Source organism: Lathyrus oleraceus, chromosome 1 (genome assembly GCF_024323335.1).
Source record: "Lathyrus oleraceus cultivar Zhongwan6 chromosome 1, CAAS_Psat_ZW6_1.0, whole genome shotgun sequence".
Taxonomy (NCBI): Eukaryota; Viridiplantae; Streptophyta; class Magnoliopsida; order Fabales; family Fabaceae; genus Lathyrus; species Lathyrus oleraceus.
In genome coordinates, this window is record NC_066579.1 from 70,935,219 (window position 1) to 70,956,181 (window position 20,963).

Sequence of the window (20,963 nt, forward strand, 5' to 3'; positions counted from 1 at the left end):
TTCATTTTTGGAAGGTAAAGTATAAAAAGCTGAAAATGATTTAGAAGCGTTAAAAGCTAGTATTGCAGAAAATTCAAAAGATATTGACATTGATGGATGTAGTAAAGTTAGGTACTGTGACGCTTGTCATATTTGGCAAAAAGAGGTAAACACTCTCAAGGTCAAATTAGAAAAAGCGTTACAACCTAAGGTTACTTATGTCGTTGACTCTAGGTTGTTTAAGAAGTCGTTAAATCCACCATATGCAAAATACTCTTTCATTCCAAAGGATTTAATGAACAAGAATAAACATCCACATCATCATGGTTTATGTCATTATTGTTGTCGTACTGGCCATACCATTGAGAAATGCAAGTTTAGGAGATTTCTTGTCCCTAAAGGTATTTATCAATGGAAGCCAAAAGGCAACCATGTTAGCACTTACCCACTTGGACCCAATGAAAATTGGGTACCAACTTCTCTCTTTTGATATTGTAGGATGAGTGCCTTGCTTCCGTAGATAGAAGGTGGTTTCTTGACAGCGGTTGCTCAAGGCACATGACCGGTGACATATCGCTTTTTATAGACTTCAAGGCAAAGAAGAAGGGATATGTCACTTATGGAGACAATAACAAAGGAGCTATACTCGGCAAAGGTAGTGTAGGTAATCCCTCCACCACTACTATTTCTAATGTCCATCTAGTAGAGGGACTTAAACACAATTTGTTAAGCATAAGTCAATTATGTGACATGGGCTATAAAGTTTCTTTCACAAAAACTTGCTGCATAATTGAACATGCTGAACAGAACGTTGTGTTTAAGGGTGTAAGAGTAAACAACATCTATATGCTTGACCTTTTTGATGTATCTTTAACAAGTACTAAATGTCTAGTTACCTTGAATGATGATTCTTGGCTTTGGCATAGACGTTTAGCACATGTTAATTTCAATTTGCTTAATAAGGTTGTATCTAAGGATCTAGTAGTCGGTCTTCCAAAAATAAAATTTTCAAAAGACCACCTATGTGACGCGTGCCAAATGGGAAAGCAAACAAGGGTCTCCTTTAAATCAAAAAATATAATTTCAACTTCTCGACCCCTTGAGCTTCTCCATATGGATCTCTTTGGACCTTCTAGGACAAAGAGCTTAGGTGGAAATTATTATGGTTTTGTAATTGTTGACGACTATTCTAGATTTACTTGGACTATATTCCTCAAAGATGAAACTTTTTCTGCTTTTAAGAATTTTGCAAATCTGTCCCAAAACAAAATGAATTAAATGAGGAAAAAAAAGAAGAAAAAAATGAAAATATAGATATTTATACAAGGGTATTTTGGTCCAACTTTGTAATTCGTAGAGGTAGATGGATAAATGCAGGGGTATAGGATACAATTTTCATAATTTAGTACTCCCTTCATCACACAATGAATGATCCATTTAGAATAAAAGAATGTCCCAAAATAAATGACTTATTTCAATTTTCAATGCATCTTTTTCAATTATATTTATCATTCCTAATACATAATAAATGTACTTTAGTAAAAATATCATTTTCTCTTTTAATTATTCTTTTTTTAATCTGTGTGAAATGATCATCTATATCACTTATTATGGGACGAAGGAATTAATAAATAGATGCATTAAAAAATTCCTTAAAAAATACTTCATCTATCTCATAAAAAATGTCTCATTTATATTTTTTTTATCTATCTCAAAATAAACGTCTTTTTAAAATATCAATACAATATTTATTATTTTTTCCCACTATTATACCAAATTTATTAACTTTCACTCTTTCAAACTATTCCATTAACTATACTAAATAAAAGTATAATAAATAATAATAATATTTTTTATTATTAAAATCAACATATTTAATTTTTTTTTTAAATCGCATAAATTTAAAATAAAACATTTATTATTAGATGAAGATAGAGTAATAAACTTTGGGTCCGACCACTTTTAAACCCTTCAAACTTGTAAATGGATTGAACTGGCCGGTGCAGTTTAATTTCACATGATGTTATATGTATCTGCCAGCTCACCTTTTCCTAAAAAGTCACAAATTCACCCACCAAAACACTATCACACACTCGAACTCAAAAAAAGTCAAACACTCATTCATTCAGATCGAACAACAACATGGCGGGATCTCAAGCGTCACATCCTCATCCCTACGTTCCACGAGACTTGCATCTTCCCGGCTACGTTCCATGCTTCCTCTCTCAATCCAACATTCTCTCCGTCTTTGCATCCTTCACTGTCATCCTCTTTTCCCTCACATGGATCTTCTCAGGTAAACAATTCTCACTCTCAAATTTTGAAGTTGAAACCAAATTTCAACTTAATTTAAGATGTTTCATTAAGAAGGAAGCGATACAAATTTCAATTGAATTGATTTGTGTTATTGAATAACACACCCATTAACTCAATTTGTTCATTCATCACAAAAGACCCTTTTTTTATTATAAGACCTATGTGGGTGCAGTTTCAATTTATTTTTTGCTTTGTTGATATCGAAATCTTAGTTTTACATTTTGCTTTGACATCAATTTGTATTTGGGTTGGTTTGCTATGGTATGGTCAAATTGGTTGGAACAGAAATCACTTGATTTTCCATGAAATTTTTTAGGTCAAATCATATTGTTGAGCCTGCCGAGATCTATGTAGCACCGGCACATCTGGTAAAATGCGTGTCCGTGTCACGGTAGCCACAGACACGAGACATTTGTAATTATGTTCAATTTTTTTCCCTTCAAATTATTACCCTTGTCCTGTGTGTCCGTGCTTCATAGGCCAAGATTTTGCCTTGTTAAAGTTGACAGTTCAAATATGTTGGGGTTAACAACCAATGTTTAGGATCTCATCATCATATGCATAATCTTGTTGGACACAATCATAAACAAATATGGTGCTTTTGTGCATCAAAGTATGTTGATATTTAATTTCAAATGCGTTGGGTTTCTGGTCATTAGTTGTTAGGATTTGTATTTTTTAGTACTTTTTGTTCATTGAGTTGCTGCTTGTATTTGGTAAACTCAGGGGGCAGGAATTGTAACCTATTGGTCACAATGTGCTTCTTGGCTATACATAGCATAATTAGGATTCTTTAACAAACAGAGTATATGATAAGACACAAAAACTAAATTCGAAGTTTAATTTTCGGTTATAAAACTCAAAGTTGAGTGTTATTGTGGCTGCAGCCGTGATAGTTGATGATAGATAGAATCACAAGTTTCAGGATTTTTGCTATGCTTTCCACTATCATTGCTATTTGAATTTCTGTCATCTTGAAATGGATTTACGTTTTCTGATTTTGTTTACATGACTGTGAAATCCGCAGGACGCCTCAAGAAAACAAAAGTCGATAGGCTGCTAATTTTCTGGTGGGCATTCACTGGTCTCACACACATAGTTCTTGAGGGTTATTTTGTCTTCGCACCAGAGTTTTTCAAGGATAACACCGGATTCTACCTTGCTGAAGTTTGTAAGTCATTTTTCGTTGTAATTTGACGTTGAACACATATACAACATTGTTAGAATTTACAATACCTTTTGAGAAATTTACAGTTTTAAGGCTTGTTTGGGTTTGACTTATTTGAACTTGTCTAATTCATGAGTTTTTCTGCTATAATAGGGAAGGAATATAGCAAAGGAGATTCAAGGTATGCAGGAAGGGATGCAGGAGTAGTAACGGTTGAAGGACTAACAGCAGTTTTGGAGGGTCCAGCTAGTCTTCTGGCAGTGTAAGTTAAACTCAATAGTAATTAATTCGGATTCGAGCATGCTTTTGAAACTTCAAATCGAACGTATTCTAATGATATGATGCATCAACTAGCAAGATTATGTTCTATCTTGTTCAATTTTTCATTTTAAATCTCACTGTTTGTGTTTTCTAATATGGATGACAGATACGCAATAACTACCGGTAAATCATACAGCTACATACTTCAATTTGCGATTTCTTTGGGTCAGCTATATGGAACTGCTGTATATTACATAACAGCAATTTTGGAAGGAGATAATTTTTCTACAAATTCATTTTACTACTATGCATACTACATTGGAGCAAATTTCTCTTGGATTGTAATACCCTCGATCATTTCCATCCGCTGCTGGAGGAAGATTTCTGCTGCGTTTCAAGTTCAAAGCCAGACAAAAAAGCATAAAAGTCGTTGATGCGGACTTGCTGATGATCTTGGAACAAAGAATAATGAAAACTAGGATGGTTGAGACGAAAGAGAATGTTAAGAATTGTATCAATTGATTTTCATTGAATTGCATATCTTCAAAATATCAATTTAGACTTTTAACTTTTAGACCATTCTCATTACTTATGGTTCAATCACTCGTAACACGCTTATACGATTTTGTTTGTGGTGTGTTGGTACGCATTGGATTCTTGTTGCAAACGAACATCTCTAAAGAATTCCATTGCGATCATCACAGTTATGTAGTACAGTATAGGTGTGATTTTTTACTCAGGTAATATATTTGAGCCCATATTTGGGTCGGGTATTCCATTTTGATGGCTATGTGAGATAGGGATGTTTGGATCCTCTCCTTCAAGATTTCCTCTCCAACTACTATCTTCACAAATGATTCTCGATCTCTCTTACATTTTGTTTCTTCTTCTTCTTCCATTGATAGGGGTGTTTGGAACACTCATGCTGTTGTGAGTTAGCATTCTATCTGTTTATATGTTGGAAATGTATCACTGTTATTGTCTTTGATGTGTGAAGCAGATGAAAAAATTATGGAGTCTTCTTAGCAAACCAAAAATAACTAATGTATGCTTCACACGTTCGTACACTTTAATGTATGGTTATTACAATAAGCGCTAAGCGCTAAAAATCATAACTCTTGATCATGAAGATGTGTGAATGGGTCCTTGCAATGTGCTGGGCTCAGGAAAGTCCCCGGACCACTACCGCAGAAATGCAGACCTGGAGACCGCAGAAATGCAGACCTGGAGACAGGTAATCATCGAGGCTGGGATTTGGGCTGAGACAAGTGTGTGGATCCCTTCAAATCCTAATATTATCTTTTTAATAAAAACATTATTAAATTTATAAATACATAGAAAAAGTTTAAACTCTTTGAAATCCTTTTTCCTTCATATTTTTTAAAAACAATATTATCTTTTTAATAAAAACATTATTAAATTTATAAGTACAGAGAAAAATTTTAAACTCTTTTTGAAGTTTATTTATGTTAATAGCAATTTATCTCAATCATGATTTGATTTTTAAAAATAAGTTAACCTTGAATTTTCATCAAAAATAAACTAAATATAATTTCTTCTAAATAATATTAAATTGTGTTCTAAGAACAATGTTAAAAATTTTAATACAGTAAATTTGTCTTAAAACTTTATCCTCACTCTTATTCCAATAGTCACAACTTTTTTTTCTTCATATTTTTTAAATACAATATCATCTTTTAATAAAAACATTATTAAATTTATAAATACATAAAAAAAGTTTGAACTCTTTTTGAAGTTTATTTATATTAATAACAATTTCTCTCAACCATGATTTGATTTTTTAAATATAAATTAACCTTGAATTTCCATAAAAAATAAACTAAATATATTTCCTTCTAAATAATATTAAATTGTGTTCTAAGAATAATGTTAAAAAATTTAATAGAGTAAATTTGTCTTAAAATTTTATCCTCATTCAACAGCAATAATTATTCCAATAGTGGTGAGAAAATGTCACCCTAAAATAATTGAGATTTGTCTCTGTTTTCATTGTTACAAAAACACTAGAAATGAACAATCGTCATATTTTTATGGATACATCTTCCAAAAAATTTATAGGATATTAACGTAAGTTTTGGCTGAGAAAATGTGACACCTTATTTTTGAGTAAATTATCTGCATATTTTTATAAAATAAGTGTTTGGGGTCTAGGGTGTTAAAATTCAAGCATAAAGACCCAGATGGTCGAGTTGCTATAAGATTTCAAGGATTGCTTCACTTTGGATTATGATGAAATTCCATGACCTAGTCGAGATTTGGTGGAATTAAAGTTATCGATTTGACCTGACAAAAAGCCAGTGAAGCAAATGCCAAGAAGATTTGCACCAGAAGTGGTTGTAACACCCCAAAATTTGCCCTCCTCATTCATGCATTCATTTTTAGGTCATTTAGCATTTCACATTGCATTTCATCATTATCAATCAGAATTAGATACATTGCATTTCATCATGTCAATCAGGATCAGATCCAAGAAGCTTGGACATCATCCAAGACATTTTGTGGTTTCTATCCGAGTGATCAGTCAACACAAGGGAAAGACTTGAGTTACTCCCAACAGGTTCAAATGGGGCCTATTCATCACTCAAAACGCTAATCTTGAAGGAGCAAAAATCTGTTCCTGAGCTGTCATGCTCGCTAGGCGAGCAGAGTGGTTCGCTTAGCGAAAGGAACTGTCATGCTCGCTAGGCGAGCAGATCCTTCGCTAGGCGAAGCGCACGCGTTTTGAAAAATAACAGAAAGTCATGGGCTTGAGTTGCCCTCTTTTGAGCCCACAAAGTCACGAAAATCAGGTTATAAATACTAGAGTTTCAGTAGAACAAAAGGCAGACAGGAAAAGAGGCCGAGACAGAAACCTACGAACTAATCTGCAGCAACCTCCAGGCAGCTCTGAAAAGTTCACTCTGACTCACACACTTTTTTACCCCCATCTCACGCAAACCCTAACACTGCTTTGCAAACCCAACCGGGCAATTCAATTCCATTCGATCTCTCCAATCAGGTTTGCCCTATTCCCATTACCTTATGTTTTTAATTTGAATACTCTGAATGTATGAGGTATTATCGTGAGGTTTTGCCCACGGGTTTAGATGTGCATGAATGTGTAGAACAATACCTTGAATATTTAATCACGTAATTTCTGAAATGGAGACCACAGGGTTTGGGGTTTCCGAGATCGTACTGTTATCCATGAAGAACCCAAAACCTGCAGGCGTTCGCTAGCACCATCGCTAGGCGAGCCTGTAGCGAGGCTTCGTTAAGCCTTCGCTAAGCGACGCAGCAGCGATCGCGACAGCAGTTGCTTTGTATGTTTGCTCTAATCTGTTTTGTGTTTGGCATGACATTGTTTTCTCCTGACTCCATCCTGTTACTCTAACCTGTTTGTTGAGTTTTTGTGAGGGTTCACATACTCTTGCAGGGATAGCTTGCTCAGTATTCCACTTTATTTGTGGGATACCACCTGGAGGTATATTCCGATTGCCTGTACTAACTCGCTTTCTTTGATGGTGCTAGCTTGAGAGATCTCTGTGTTTCTTATTTCGTTAGTTGCTATTACTTTGGATCTTCATCCGTGCAGTAGATTTCTCGATCCCTTTATTTTTCCCGCTTTTCACCGATTTCTTAGCTGGAAGACCTCAATAGGAGGCAATGTTTTCTTTTGTTTGTTCACTTTATGCATGTTTGTTTTGTATGGTGTGATCGTCTCCCCATAGGATTGCTAGGCTTCGTATAGTCTCCCGTTCGCATGCCATTTAAGGTAGCGTGATTCCTTCGTCTAGGACTGCCTTTTTGCATGAGCATCCCTAAAACACCCCAACTCATTGATTTTTCTTCTCCTAAGAACACGTTAACTCCTTCTACTATAGGCGAGTAAGTCTCCAAAGGTCGAGCATCCGGTAGATTGTGTAGTAACGTCGTTCACCCCAAAACACAAACCTTAACCCGTAGTTAGCCGAACTACGTTTTGCTCTGATTCTCATTCCAGATGAGATACGTAGGCATAAGACGCGATGTCTTACCGAGCACACTTCCCCCTAACCCTTAGGCAGCCGAGCTACGAAGACTCTGATTCTCATATTCAGATGAGATACGTATGCAGTGGATGCGACATCCGTGCGATTCATTTTCTTTTGATCCCTCTTTTAGTAAATAGTACATTAGATAAACCCACACCCTTTAGACAAGAATAACAAGAGTGGATCCCATAGAGTACTACGGATGTGTAGGGGTGCTAATACCTTCCATTCGCATAATCGACTCCCGAACCCAAGATTTGGTTGCGAGACCTTGTCTTTTCCTTTCCTTTTTCCAGGTTTACTTAGAGCGTTTCCTTTCCCTCCCTTGGGATAAATAACGCACGGTGGCGACTCTTCTGTCATTTCTCTTTTCGTCGGTTGTTTTTTTTCGTAGGTTGCGACAGCTGGCGACTCTGCTGGGGACCCGGTTTCCCCTAAGCGAGTCCCTCCTAGCTTTTGTAGGTTTCTTGTTTGTTGGGTGTTTATTTCTTTTGTACAGTTATTTATCTGCTTTATTGCATTGTGTACATATCATTGCTGTATCTGTTGGCTCTGTTGGTTTGTTTGTGGGGATGGGATGTTCTATGAGAGATAAGCCCATTACCCAGGCTTGAGTGTACACACAGGTTTTAGAGTGGATAGTCATGAGGCTTGCGTGGCGTGTTGCTACGTTAAGTCGTTCATGAAGAGCCACACCCAGACGAGGTTTCTTTTGGATATATTCTGTCATATGGGTGTTCCATAACGACATGATGTTCCTCTAGAAATCGTCGACTCTGGTGACCATTTCCCGAGAACTCAGTCGAGGCCTCTCCTCCGAGACGTGATTATGTTAGCTCTGGTGGGCGCATTCTCGCTGATCAATCCGAGGACCCCAAAACTGGGAACTTGCTATTAGGATGTCCTGTTGAGGGGAGTCAGTGGAGGTCTTTTATCCCGTAATAATGCCAAACCTTCAATGGTAAACGTATTATCCGCGACTGAAGGGCTGAAGTTGACGAACTTCTGTTCTTAGAACCTACCAGTGAGGGGCGGGCTAAATTCAGGAAACCTTAACCTCCAACCAACCCGGTTTTCTGGAGCAGAGCTTTGATCTTGTATTACATTCTTCAGTGGGTTTCTCTCCGAACATTGCAACCTACAGATGTTCAAGCGGATCTAGCAATCCTGATTGACATGCCTTTGCATTGCATAACATCATCTGCATATTTGCATCCAACATCTCATGCTTATTCATTTGCAGGGTATTCCTTTTTAAGGGGGGTGCCTTAAAATTGAATAAGCAGTGCATCGCATACCATGCATACTAACCCTTGTTTGTTTTGCAGGTGTCACCGCAGTGTCTAATGTTTGTTCCCTGTCTCATGCATTATTGGTCCCAAGCGAGTCCACAGGTACCCGACCAAGGAAAATCGTCCACAACTAGCAATGAACCAGGTACAGAAAGAGCTGGCTGATATGCGTGAAAAGATGGATCAGTTCATGACATTGATGACTGGTATGGCAGAAGGCCAGGAAAAGCTGTGGGAATTGGTTGAGCAACTGAGGCCCGATCCAGAGGTGGAGATACCAAATGCTGAGGGAAACCCTGGTAACCCTGGGAACGCTGATAACCCGGTGAATACTGGTAACGCGGGTAACGCAAATGTTGATGGAAACCCGGGTAATGTTGGCAACACGGGGAATGTTGGAAATGGCATTGGCGGAAGGTATAATGTGAATCAAGGAATTCGGATTAACAGGCGCCCCGAGACCACTCGCCGTATGGATGAGCTTGCTGAGAAGCTCAAATCTTTGGAGTCTCAAAATTCCTTAGGTTTTGATGTCACAAATCTTGGTCTGGTTCAGGGAGTAAGGATTCCTCACAAGTTCAAACCCCTTACTTTTGAGAAATACAACGGGGCTTCTTGCCCACGCACTCATCTCCAATCTTATTTGGGAAGGTTGGGAGCTCACACGGAAGATGAAAAGCTGTGGATGTACTATTTTGAAGACAGTCTAACTGGAGCTTCTCGTGAATGGTATTCTCATTTGTCTCGTACTACCATCAAGAGCTGGAAAGACTTGGCAGAGACTTTTGTCAAGCAATATAAATACAACTTGGACATGGCTCCAAATCGGACCTTGTTGCAAGGAATGTCTCAGACTACCAAGGAGACCTTTAGAGAATATGCTCAGCGTTGGAGACAAATTGCTGCGTCCGTCCAACCCCCTATGTCTGAAAGGGAGATGGCGGACATGTTCATGAACACTTTTCAAGGCAATTATATTGAGAGATTGGTTGCTTGCCCGTCAATCAGCTTTGCAGAGATAGTAATTGCTGGAGAAAGAATCGAGAGTCTGTTGAAGATGGGCCGAATTCAAGACAATAGTGCTTCCAAGAAACCGTTTGCTGGTAACGGTCAGCGAAGAAGAGAAGGCGAGACAAGCGTTGTGTATGCCGGCAGAGGCAGGGGCAAAGGATGCCCTAACTATTATCAAGATCAAGTGGCCGCAATCACTATTCCAACACCTGCTCCTCAACAGCAACAACAACCGTAGTATCATCCACAACAGCAACCCAGGTACAACAATCAACAACAAGGAGGTAATCCGGGTCAGCAGAGACACTATCAACAACGTCCAAGGCAGACGGACCGGGTCATTGAGCCAATTCCCATGCCTTATTCTGTATTACTCCCCAGGCTGATTGACCTGAATCTGGTTACGTTAAGAACTCTGGCCCCGCCAATCGATCCCAATAATTTGCCTAGAGGTTATGATGTCAACGCCAGATGTGCTTTTCACTCCAACGCACCTGGCCATACTACAGATAATTGCAAGGCTCTCCAGCTAAAGGTACAAGATTTGAGAGATGCCCAGGCTATCAATTTTTCTCCGGTGCCTAATGTTATCCAAAACTCGATGCCAGCCCACGGCGGGCAGAGGATTAATGCTGTTGATAGTGGGGAAACTTTGAATTTGGTTTCTGATGTGACTAAAGTGAAGACTTCGCTATCGGTGGTTAAAGACTGACTCTTGAAAGGACAGATTTTCTCGGGTTGTGGGGAAGAGTGCAGAAATTGTCAAGCTGCCGAGAACGGATGTGACAGTTTGAGAAGAGGTATTCAGCAACTGATAGATGAAGGTTGTCTTCAGTTCGATCAGACCCGTCAAGTGAAGAATGATGTGTCGACAGTGACGATTTATTTCACTCCTGAAGAAATGTATGTTCCCGAGAGACCCGCTCCGACAACAATATATTTCCTAGAAAGTACAGAACCAACAACGGTGAACATCGAAAGTCCAGCACCAGTTACAATTTACTCTAACAGCCCTCAACCGACTTTGGTTAGTCCGGTCACCATCACGGTACCAGGACCGGTTCCGTATGAGAAAGACAGTGCTATCCCGTGGCACTATGGGGCTGATATCTACTTCCAGGGGCAGAAAGTTAACAGGGAAGACATTGACATTGGTAGCTCCGTTGTAGACAATGTTGGAGGGGTTGGTGGCTTCACTCGAAGTGGACGCCTATTTGCACCATCAACATCGCGCACGAATACTGAAGCTGAGGCAGCTGCCAAGGCTAAAGGAAAACAGGTAGCCACCGAAGAGGTTACTACTGAGGAAGCTCATCCTAAGACCGCATTCGAGAAGGAAGTGGATGAGTTTATGAGGATTATCAAGAAAAGTGACTACAAGGTAGTCGACCAGCTAAATCAGACACCCTCAAAGATCTCCATTCTCTCATTATTGATGTGCTCTGAGGCGTACATAGCAGCCTTGTTGAAAGTACTAAATATGGCCTACGTTCCACCAGAGATAACTGTTAACCAGCTGGAGTCGGTAGTTTCAAATGTAAACGCTAGCCATGGGCTAGGTTTCACCGACTATGACCTGACATCTGAGGGCAGGAGTCACAACAAAGCTTTGCATATCACAATGGAATGCAAAGGGGCGGTGCTTTCCCATGTTTTGGTTGATACAGGCTCTTCTCTGAATGTTCTTCCAAAGAAAGCCTTAATGAAGTTGGATTGCGATGGCATCATCCTGAGGCCAAGTAATTTAGTTGTGAGGGCTTTTGATGGCTCTAAGAGATCTGTCTTTGGCGAAGTTGAGTTGCCAGTTAAGATTGGACCGCAGGTGTTCATGAGCACCTTTCAGGTGATGGATATCCAGCCTGCCTATAGCTGTCTGCTAGGTCGGCCCTGGATTCATGCTACCGATGTTGTTACTTCTACTCTCCACCAGAAGCTCAAATAAGAACTAGAAGGTCAGGTCGTCACTGTCTGTGGTGAAGAGGATATTTTTGTTAGCCACCTGTCTACATTTAAGTATGTGGAGATGGATGGCGAGATGCATGAGATGCTGTGTCAGGGGCTTCGAAGCCATAAACATCAGTGAGGTCACGCCCGGAGCTGTCTTTGCACCTAAGTCCGAGAAGGTCGGGACTTCTATCTCTTCATATAAGCAAGCTATTGAAGTGGTTAAGGCTGGTAATGCCCAAGGCTGGGGCAAATTTGTGGAGTCAGTCATCAAAGAAGACAAGTTTGGATTGGGGTTTACTCTGGGGTCTCAGAAGAATGAAGCCGGTACTTTCTCCAGCGGGGGTTTGGTTTCTCCCCACATCGTCAATGCTGCAGATGAAGACGAGGCTGACAGCGACTGTGACTTAGATTGCTAGATTCGCCCGTGTGTCCCGGGAGAAAAGCTCAACAATTGGTCGTCTGAAAAAGTCGTCCGGGTTACTCTACTGAAAGAGTAATTTTTATTGTTTTCCTTTTATTACATGCATAATAAAGTCTTACACTTTGCCCAAGGTGTAATGACTCATCTGTAGGGCCATCCATTTAGTCGCATTTCGCAATTATTTTCATCATCAATAAAGGACAGCTTTTGCAAACAATTTTGTGTTCTCTTTCTTTCAATTATTTTTTTTACTTTTAGAAATGGCAATGTTTCTTTTTTCGTTTTTCTTTCCCAACAAAAAAAAATCGCATTCTAAGGTAAAGCATGATCCTCCATCAAGCAGAGATGATCACCCGGATCTCACTGCTAACGACACTGTTATGGCTAAGTATGACTGCGACAATCCTATCTATCGAGCCGGAGAAGGGGTTGAGGAAGATCGTGAATTGCCTGAAGAGTTAGCCAGGTTGTTGAAACAGGATGACCAAGCTATTACACCTTATCAGGAGGTGATTGAGACCGTCAACATTGGTACCGAATTTCGACAAGAAAGAGATCAAGATTGGGGCCAGTCTACAGGCCAAAGTGAAGGAGGAATAGAGGTAGATCCTGCAAAAGTAAAAGCCATTCAAGAAATGCCTGCACACAAAAAAAACAGAAAGAGAGGTTCGTGGCTCCTGGGGAAGATTGAACTACATTTCAAGGTTCATATCTAATCTTACAGCCACATGCGAGCCATTGTTCAAAATGCTGAAAAAAGAGCAAGAGGTCAGGTGGAATGATGATTGTCAGAGAGCTTTTGAAAGAATAAAAGAGTATTTGCAGGAGCCCCCGATTCTAATGCCTCTAGTAGAGGGAAGACCGTTGATCATGTACTTGACTGTGTTAGAAAGGTCAATGGGTTGTGTGCTCGGTCAGCATGACGAGTCAGGTCGAAAAGAGCCTGCAATATACTACCTTAGCAAAAAGTTTACCGACTGTGAACAAAGATATTCACTGCTCGAGAAAACTTGCTGCGCTTTGGCATGGGCTGCTCGCCGACTAAGACAGTATATGTTGACTCACACGACTCTATTGATATCAAAGATGGATCCAGTTAAGTATATTTTTTAAAAGCCAACGCTTACCGGAAGGGTTGCTAGGTGGCAAATGATACTGACAGAGTATGACATCCAATACACTTCACAAAAAGCCATCAAAGGAAGTGTCTTGTCAGACTATCTTGCAGAGCAACCGATTGATGATTACCAACCTATGAGGTTCGACTTTCCTGATGAAGACATCATGTTTCTCAAATCGAAAGATTGCGAGGAACCACTCCCAGAGGAGGGGCCCGACCCTGAGTCCAAATGGATTATGATGTTTGATGGGGCGGTCAACGTCAATGGTCGCGGAGTTGGTGCAGTATTGATCATGCCGGAGGGAGTTCATATGCCATTTTGTGCCAGAATAAATTTCCCCTGCACCAACAATGAAGCCGAACACGAAGCTTGTATCCTAGGACTTGAGGAAGCCATCAACCTACGGATTAAAACCCTGGATGTTAAGTTGGACGAAGCAGAATGGGTCCGTTCCCGATACAATCATCTAAGAGATTGGCAGCTATATGCCATGGCCAACTATATCAGAGACGGATGAAGAGAGAGTTTGATCAGAAAGTGCGCCCTCGGGAGTATCAAGTTGGTGAATTGGTACTCAAAAGAATTCTTCCTCCCAACACAGATCACAGGGGCAAATGAACACCAAACTATGAGGGTCCATACGTGGTTAAAAGGGTTTTCTCTGGCGGAGCTTTGATGCTAACAACCATGGATGGTGAAGACTTCCCATCCCCTGTCAACTCAGACGCAGTTAAAAAATACTTCGCACAATTGACCCGCTGGATAAAAGAAAAAGAGTCCAGGCAAAAAAGGGCATCCCGACGAACCAAAAAAAACGAAGAGGTTCGGGCAAAAATTAGGGATATAAAAATAAAAAAAATGTACACCCGGTGAGTCGAAAACCCGAAAGGGAGGCTCAGGCAAAAAAGGGTATCCCGGTGGATTGAAAACCCCAAAAGGGCGATCCAGGCAAAAGTTAGGGAATAAGCGAATGACTGCGATCTAAGTTCATCCCTGTTGTATCACCGTTTCATTCAATCCAACAATCTTCGAAGGTTAAAGATCGACTAATCATACACTTCAGAAAGCAAGATGAGCAGAGCGTCTTGAGGTCATACGAGCCATAGCAGAGTCGAAACTCAGTGGGACTCCGTATCCACATTGCCATTAGGATAGTTTTCTTTTGTTCAATTTATAACGATCGCCTCTTTTCAGGGATCAACTTCTTGATGTACTCGCCTATTCCTGGCACAAATTTTTTTTTCAACCAATAAAAGTCGAATAATTCAGTTAAAGAGCCCCTTTATTTTTCATTTATCAGTTTGTTTGTAAAAGATGTCTGAATTCTTGATTAAACATATTGCATCTGAACATAATGGTGGCTTTTACAGATGATTTGCACAGGAAAACATTTAAAATTGCTTTGAATGTGCTTAACCCCGGACGGTGAATTCAAACCGAGCAATTCCCCCGGGACATACGTGTGTGATTTGCAGGTCACAGGAACCGGATGCCAAGTCATGAATCCTCATCCCCAAGCGGTTGACAAAGTCTCTCCTCATCAGAGCATGTCCCCCAGTAGAGTTGCACCTTGTATCCCCAGCAACAGCGAAGTAGTTGCATACCCAACAGGCAAGAGGGTGGTGTCCCCAGTGTTTATCTCATTCCCCAACAATTTATTTTTAACAGATTTGTTTTGATCCTCAGCCTGAGGACGATTAGCAAGTTCATATCCCCAACAAAGGTCGATTCCTACGACATTTCCCCAGGAAGTGCTTTCCCCACAGACTCTCCTCACAGAGCCTCGGCAAACAAAGTCCCCATAGTTGATATTCCCATAGCAAGGTCAACCTTTCAAGGGAAAAAGGGAAACCGATTTATTTTCGGTGGCTCCCCGGTCCTGGCAGACGGATCATTCCCCATAGAGCATCCAAGGATTGATGCAGCGATCCGTTCCCTACCAGAGTTTGCTTCCCCAAGCAGATTTCTTTTTTGCACCATGCATAACATTCGCATTTGCATGCATATCAAGCATATACATAAACTGATAAACGGGTTCTTCAAAGCAGACTGAAGAATTGCTTTACAATCAAAGTCATGAGATTCAGCCAGAGAATCAAGTGTATGTGATCCAGCATGAGGGTCATTTCGAAGATTCAGCTTGAGAATCGTTTTCCAAAGAGCCAGCATGAGGTTCAATTTGAAGATTCAGTCAGAGAGTCACCTGCAAGCGTTATTTCCCCACCAAGCCAGCTAGAGGAGTAGATTGATAACTCAACAGAAAATCAACCTACAAGAGGATCCAGCCCGCGGATCGTTTTATTAAAAAAAATCCTAATTGAAGAGTCGTTACAACATGTTCTAGCCTGAAGAATATGTACGAAACCCAAAAAGTGGAATATTCTTGAAGCCGCATATCTAACATGAAGATTGGGTGTAGATTTCGAAAGAGGGTCAACCAGCGCATGCCTCAGATGCGAGATCCTGATGATGGGAATTTATCATCCAATCAATCCAGATCTAGCCAGAAGATCGAAGTCAGGTCTAGCCCGAAGACCAAAAAGAAAGAAGGTCTAGCCCGAATACCGAAAATAGATTCAGCCAGAGAATCGAAACAAAAAAAATATCTAGCCAGAAGATCGAAGTCAGGTCTAGCTCGAAGACCGAGAGTAGATTCAGCCAGAGAATCAAAGAGAATAGATTCAGCCAGAGAATCGAAACAAAAAAAGATCTAGCCAGAAGATCGAAGTAGATTCAGCCAGAGAATCGAAACGAAGAAGATCTAGCCAGAAGATCGAAATCGTATCCAGCCCGAGGATCAAAATCGTATCCAGCCAGAGGATCAAAATCGTATCCATCCCGAGGATCAAAATCAATATCCAACCAGAGGACTAAATTGAGTATAGATTCAGCCAGAGGATCGAAACTCCAGATTAAGTCAGAAGACTAATTCAGATCCAGCAAGAGGATCGGAAGAGAAATAAACAGCGCGGTGTATTTCAGCATTTTTGTGGTGTTCTCGGAGCGCAAATTTTCGGTCTGTCTTTAGTATTCAATCACAGCTCACCCTGTTTGTCTGATAAGCTGTTCGCTTTCATCTTGCTCGGGTTAGCTGATGATCGAATAGGGGCAGCTGTAACACCCCAAAATTTGCCCTCCTCATTCATGCATTCATTTTTAGGTCATTTAGCATTTCACATTGCATTTCATCATTATCAATCAGAATTAGATACATTGCATTTCATCATGTCAATCAGGATCAGATCCAAGAAGCTTGGACATCATCCAAGACATTTTGTGGTTTCTATCCGAGTGATCAGTCAACACAAGGGAAAGACTTGAGTTACTCCCAATAGGTTCAAATGGGGCCTATTCATCACTCAAAACGCTAATCTTGAAGGAGCAAAAATCTGTTCCTGAGCTGTCATGCTCGCTAGGCGAGCAGAGTGGTTCGCTTAGCGAAAGGAAATGTCATGCTCGCTAGGCGAGCAGATCCTTCGCTAGGTGAAGCGCACGCGTTTTGAAAAATAACAGAAATTCATGGGCTTGAGTTGCCCTCTTTTGAGCCCACAAAGTCACGAAAATCAGGTTATAGATACCAGAGTTTCAGTAGAACAAAAGGCAGACAGGAAAAGAGGCCGAGACAGAAACCTACGAACTAATCTGCAGCAACCTCCAGGCAGCTCTGAAAAGTTCACTCTGACTCACACACTTTTTTACCCCCATCTCACGCAAACCCTAACACTGCTTTGCAAACCCAACCGAGCAATTCAATTCCATTCGATCTCTCCAATCAGGTTTGCCCTATTCCCATTACCTTATGTTTTTAATTTGAATACTCTGAATGTATGAGGTATTATCGTGAGGTTTTGCCCACGGGTTTAGATGTGCATGAATGTGTAGAACAATACCTTGAATATTTAATCACGTAATTTCTGAAATGGAGACCACAGGGTTTGGGGTTTCCGAGATCGTACTGTTATCCATGAAGAACCCAAAACCCGCAGGCGTTCGCTAGCACCATCGCTAGACGAGCCTGTAGTGAGGCTTCGCTAAGCCTTCGTTAAGCGACGCAGCAGCGATCGCGACAGCAGTTGCTTTGTATGTTTGCTCTAATTTGTTTTGTGTTTGGCATGGCATTGTTTTCTCCTGACTCCATCATGTTACTCTAACCTGTTTGTTGAGTTTTTGTGAGGGCTCACATACTCTTGAAGGGATAGCTTGCTCAGTATTCCACTTTATTTGTGGGATACCACTTGGAGGTTTATTCCGATTGTCTGTACTGACTCGCTTTCTTTGATGGTGCTAGCTTGAGAGATCTCTGGGTTTCTTATTTCGTTAGTTGCTATTACTTTGGATCTTCATCCGTGCGATAGATCTCTCGATCCCTTTACTTTTCCCGTTTTTCACCGCTTTCTTAGCTGGAAGACCTCAATAGGAGGCAATGTTTTCTTTTGTTTGTTCACTTTATGCATGTTTGTTTTATATGGTGTGATCGTCTCCCCATAGGATTGCTAGGCTTCGTATAGTCTCCCGTTCGCATGCCATTTAAGGTAGCGTGGTTCCTTCGTCTAGGACTGCCTTTTTGCATGAGCATCCCTAAAACACCCCAACTCATTGATTTTTCTTCTCCTAAGAACACGTTAACTCCTTCTACTACAGGCGAGTAAGTCTCCAAAGGTCGAGCATCCGGTAGATTGCGTAGTAACGTCGTTCACCCCAAAACACAACCCTTAACCCGTAGTTAGCCGAACTACGTTTTGCTCTGATTCTCATTCCAGATGAGATACGTAGGCATAAGACGCGATGTCTTACCGAGCACACTTCCCCCTAACCCTTAGGCAGCCGAGCTACGAAGACTCTGATTCTCATATTCAGATGAGATACGTATGCAGTGGATGCGACATCCGTGCGAGTCATTTTCTTTTGACCCCTCTTTTAGTAAATAGTAAATTAGATAAACCCACACCCTTTAGACAAGAACAACAAGAGCGGATCCTGTAGAGTACTACGGATGCGTAGGGGTGCTAATACCTTCCCTTCGCATAACCGACTCCCGAACCCAAGATTTGGTTGCGAGACCTTGTCTTTTCCTTTCCTTTTTCCAGGTTTACTTCGAGCGTTTCCTTTCCCTCCCTTGGGATAAATAACGCACGGTGGCGACTCTTCTGTCATTTCTCTTTTCGCCGGTTGTTTTTTTTCGCAGGTTGCGACAGTGGTGTCAAATATCAAATAGGAAATTAAAAGGCTTCTAAGGAACAAATTCATACGAACTGAAAGGTATGTCGAATGGTTAACAAATATAGTCCTTGAAATTCTAGTTATCAGACTTTGGATGTCACACAGGTTGTTATGACATCCAATTCTGCACAGACAGGGATTATGCAGAACTTAATTATAAGTGCAGTAAATAACACAAGTAATTGTTCACCCAGTTCAGTCCAACATGACCTACATCTGGGGGCTACCAAGCCAGGGAGGAAATCCACTATTAGTAGTATCAATTCAAAGCTAAACTCACCCGTTTACAACTTATCACTTAATCCCTACCCAATGCAATTTCAATCTTAATCTAAGATCAGAGTTCCTACTCACTCCCCCTCAATCACCTCAGTGATATTAAAAACACTTTGAAGTCACACTTCAAAAACAACTCTTGGTTATGCTTCACAGCTTAAACCAAGAAACACAGCACTCACGCTTAAAAGCTTTGAGTGACACAACACTTACAACTCAATGAACACCCTATGCCAAAGCAATCATCTATTTGATAATGACTTGGCTTACAAGATACGTCTAATTCTAGACTCACAAAAATACAGCAGTGAAGTAAGATGGACACACTAAATCTTCACGCCTCAAAATCCCTGAAACTGAATGGAGGAATGCCTTCCTTTTTATATTGCAGCACCTGGGCTTTTGCACCTGTATTTTCCTGAATTTTAGGTCACATACGTTCCCTCAAATTCAATATTTAGGTTGCTAACAAATAGGCTATTTGTTAGGTTCATTGAATGTAGCTTGGTTGTTGATTTCCTGGATTTTCTCTAAGCTGTTGACTTCCTAAAGAATAGCCTGAGAAAGCTGTAACAGAAAACTGAACAACCTACAATTTAGCATATGCTGTCAGGCATGAATGTCACGACATTCAGCTTGACATCAAGGTCCATATGCTGAGTCTGTTTTCCCAGAAAACAGACTGTACAAATCTGCTGACCTGTACATGATCAATATGACCATACTACAGTACCAGCTTACATTAGTAAATGTCAAAGTGTCCAACTTAACATTTACACAATTGGCCTTAAGTTAGTTCTGCTATTCTCTTGAATAACAAACTAAGTAAAGTGCTGAAGTATAGCAGAACACCACTCTGCCCAATCTTCAGTAGCTGCTGTCAATGATGAATGTCACAACATCCAGTTTGACATTCAATCAGTAGGCCTTATGCCAGGTCTGGTTCTTCCTTGATAACCAGACTGCAAGTGAATACTAAGTTCTGTTCCTTAGTATCTGTTGACAGGTATGAATGTCACAGCATTCAATAATCCTGTGTTAGCTAGTCCTGCAATAACTACAATGTAGTTACATATACATGTCATGACATCAGTCAAGACATTTGTGTTTTACCATACAATGCAGCCAATTAAACACCTACAAACTCCCCCTTTGGCAAATTTTTGGCTAAAACACTTTGATCCCCATAACAGAGTTCATGGCAGCGGAATAAAACTAGCTAATACACTCAGAGTGGCAGCACACTCACACACATGGAAGTTAAATAAGAACTTCACATAGCAGCACACACATATTAGAAGTTGCACCTAAACTTCAATATCAGCTGCAGGGGGGAATCTTCAGATCTGTCATGAGAGTCTGTTGTAGAGACCCACTCTGTTTGTCAGGGGTATTGGTGGTTATTACTCCCCCTTTTTGTCACAAATGTTGCCAAAGCCAACAACATAGTCAGAGCACAATGACAGAGTTCCAGACTTGGTTTTACTTCACAGTTTCAACCAAGTTCACATCCACTTGATCTTGCTTCACAGCTTCGATCAAGTGATCACCCACTTTTGCTTTACAGTAGGTACCACCATATCAGATGCCATGATGTTGTTTCTGACATCCAGAACCACTCCTGCATGAACAGCATCCTTGAACTCCTGCAGGTACAGAGGCCTTCTCTCTGTAGGGTGTCTCCTTACCCTCTTATATGCACCCTTGATGCGCGCAGCATAGCTATGATATGTTGACCAATCATAGTCTTGTACAAATCGTTTAATAGGCAGAGATATTAAACAATTTATCCCAAACATCAGTGGTTGCTATAATGTCTCAGAGAGACATATTCCCAGTTTGCTCCTTAAGTTTTCAAACTGAGTAGCATCCAGAGCCTTTGTAAATATGTCAGCCAGTTGAAGATCCGTGGCTACA

General features: G+C 40.5%; 1 protein-coding gene across 1 annotated transcript; it reads left to right on the forward strand.

Annotated features, from left to right (window-relative positions):
• The first annotated feature begins 1,974 nt into the window (after positions 1 to 1,974).
• On the forward strand, positions 1,975 to 4,298 carry LOC127115885 (probable 3-beta-hydroxysteroid-Delta(8),Delta(7)-isomerase). Its single transcript, XM_051047310.1, has 4 exons — positions 1,975 to 2,275; positions 3,323 to 3,466; positions 3,617 to 3,725; positions 3,891 to 4,298. The coding sequence occupies exons 1-4, from the start codon at positions 2,122 to 2,124 to the stop codon at positions 4,156 to 4,158; spliced, it is 675 nt and encodes a 224-aa protein (XP_050903267.1). The 5' UTR covers positions 1,975 to 2,121; the 3' UTR covers positions 4,159 to 4,298.
• Positions 4,299 to 20,963: the final 16,665 nt, after the last annotated feature.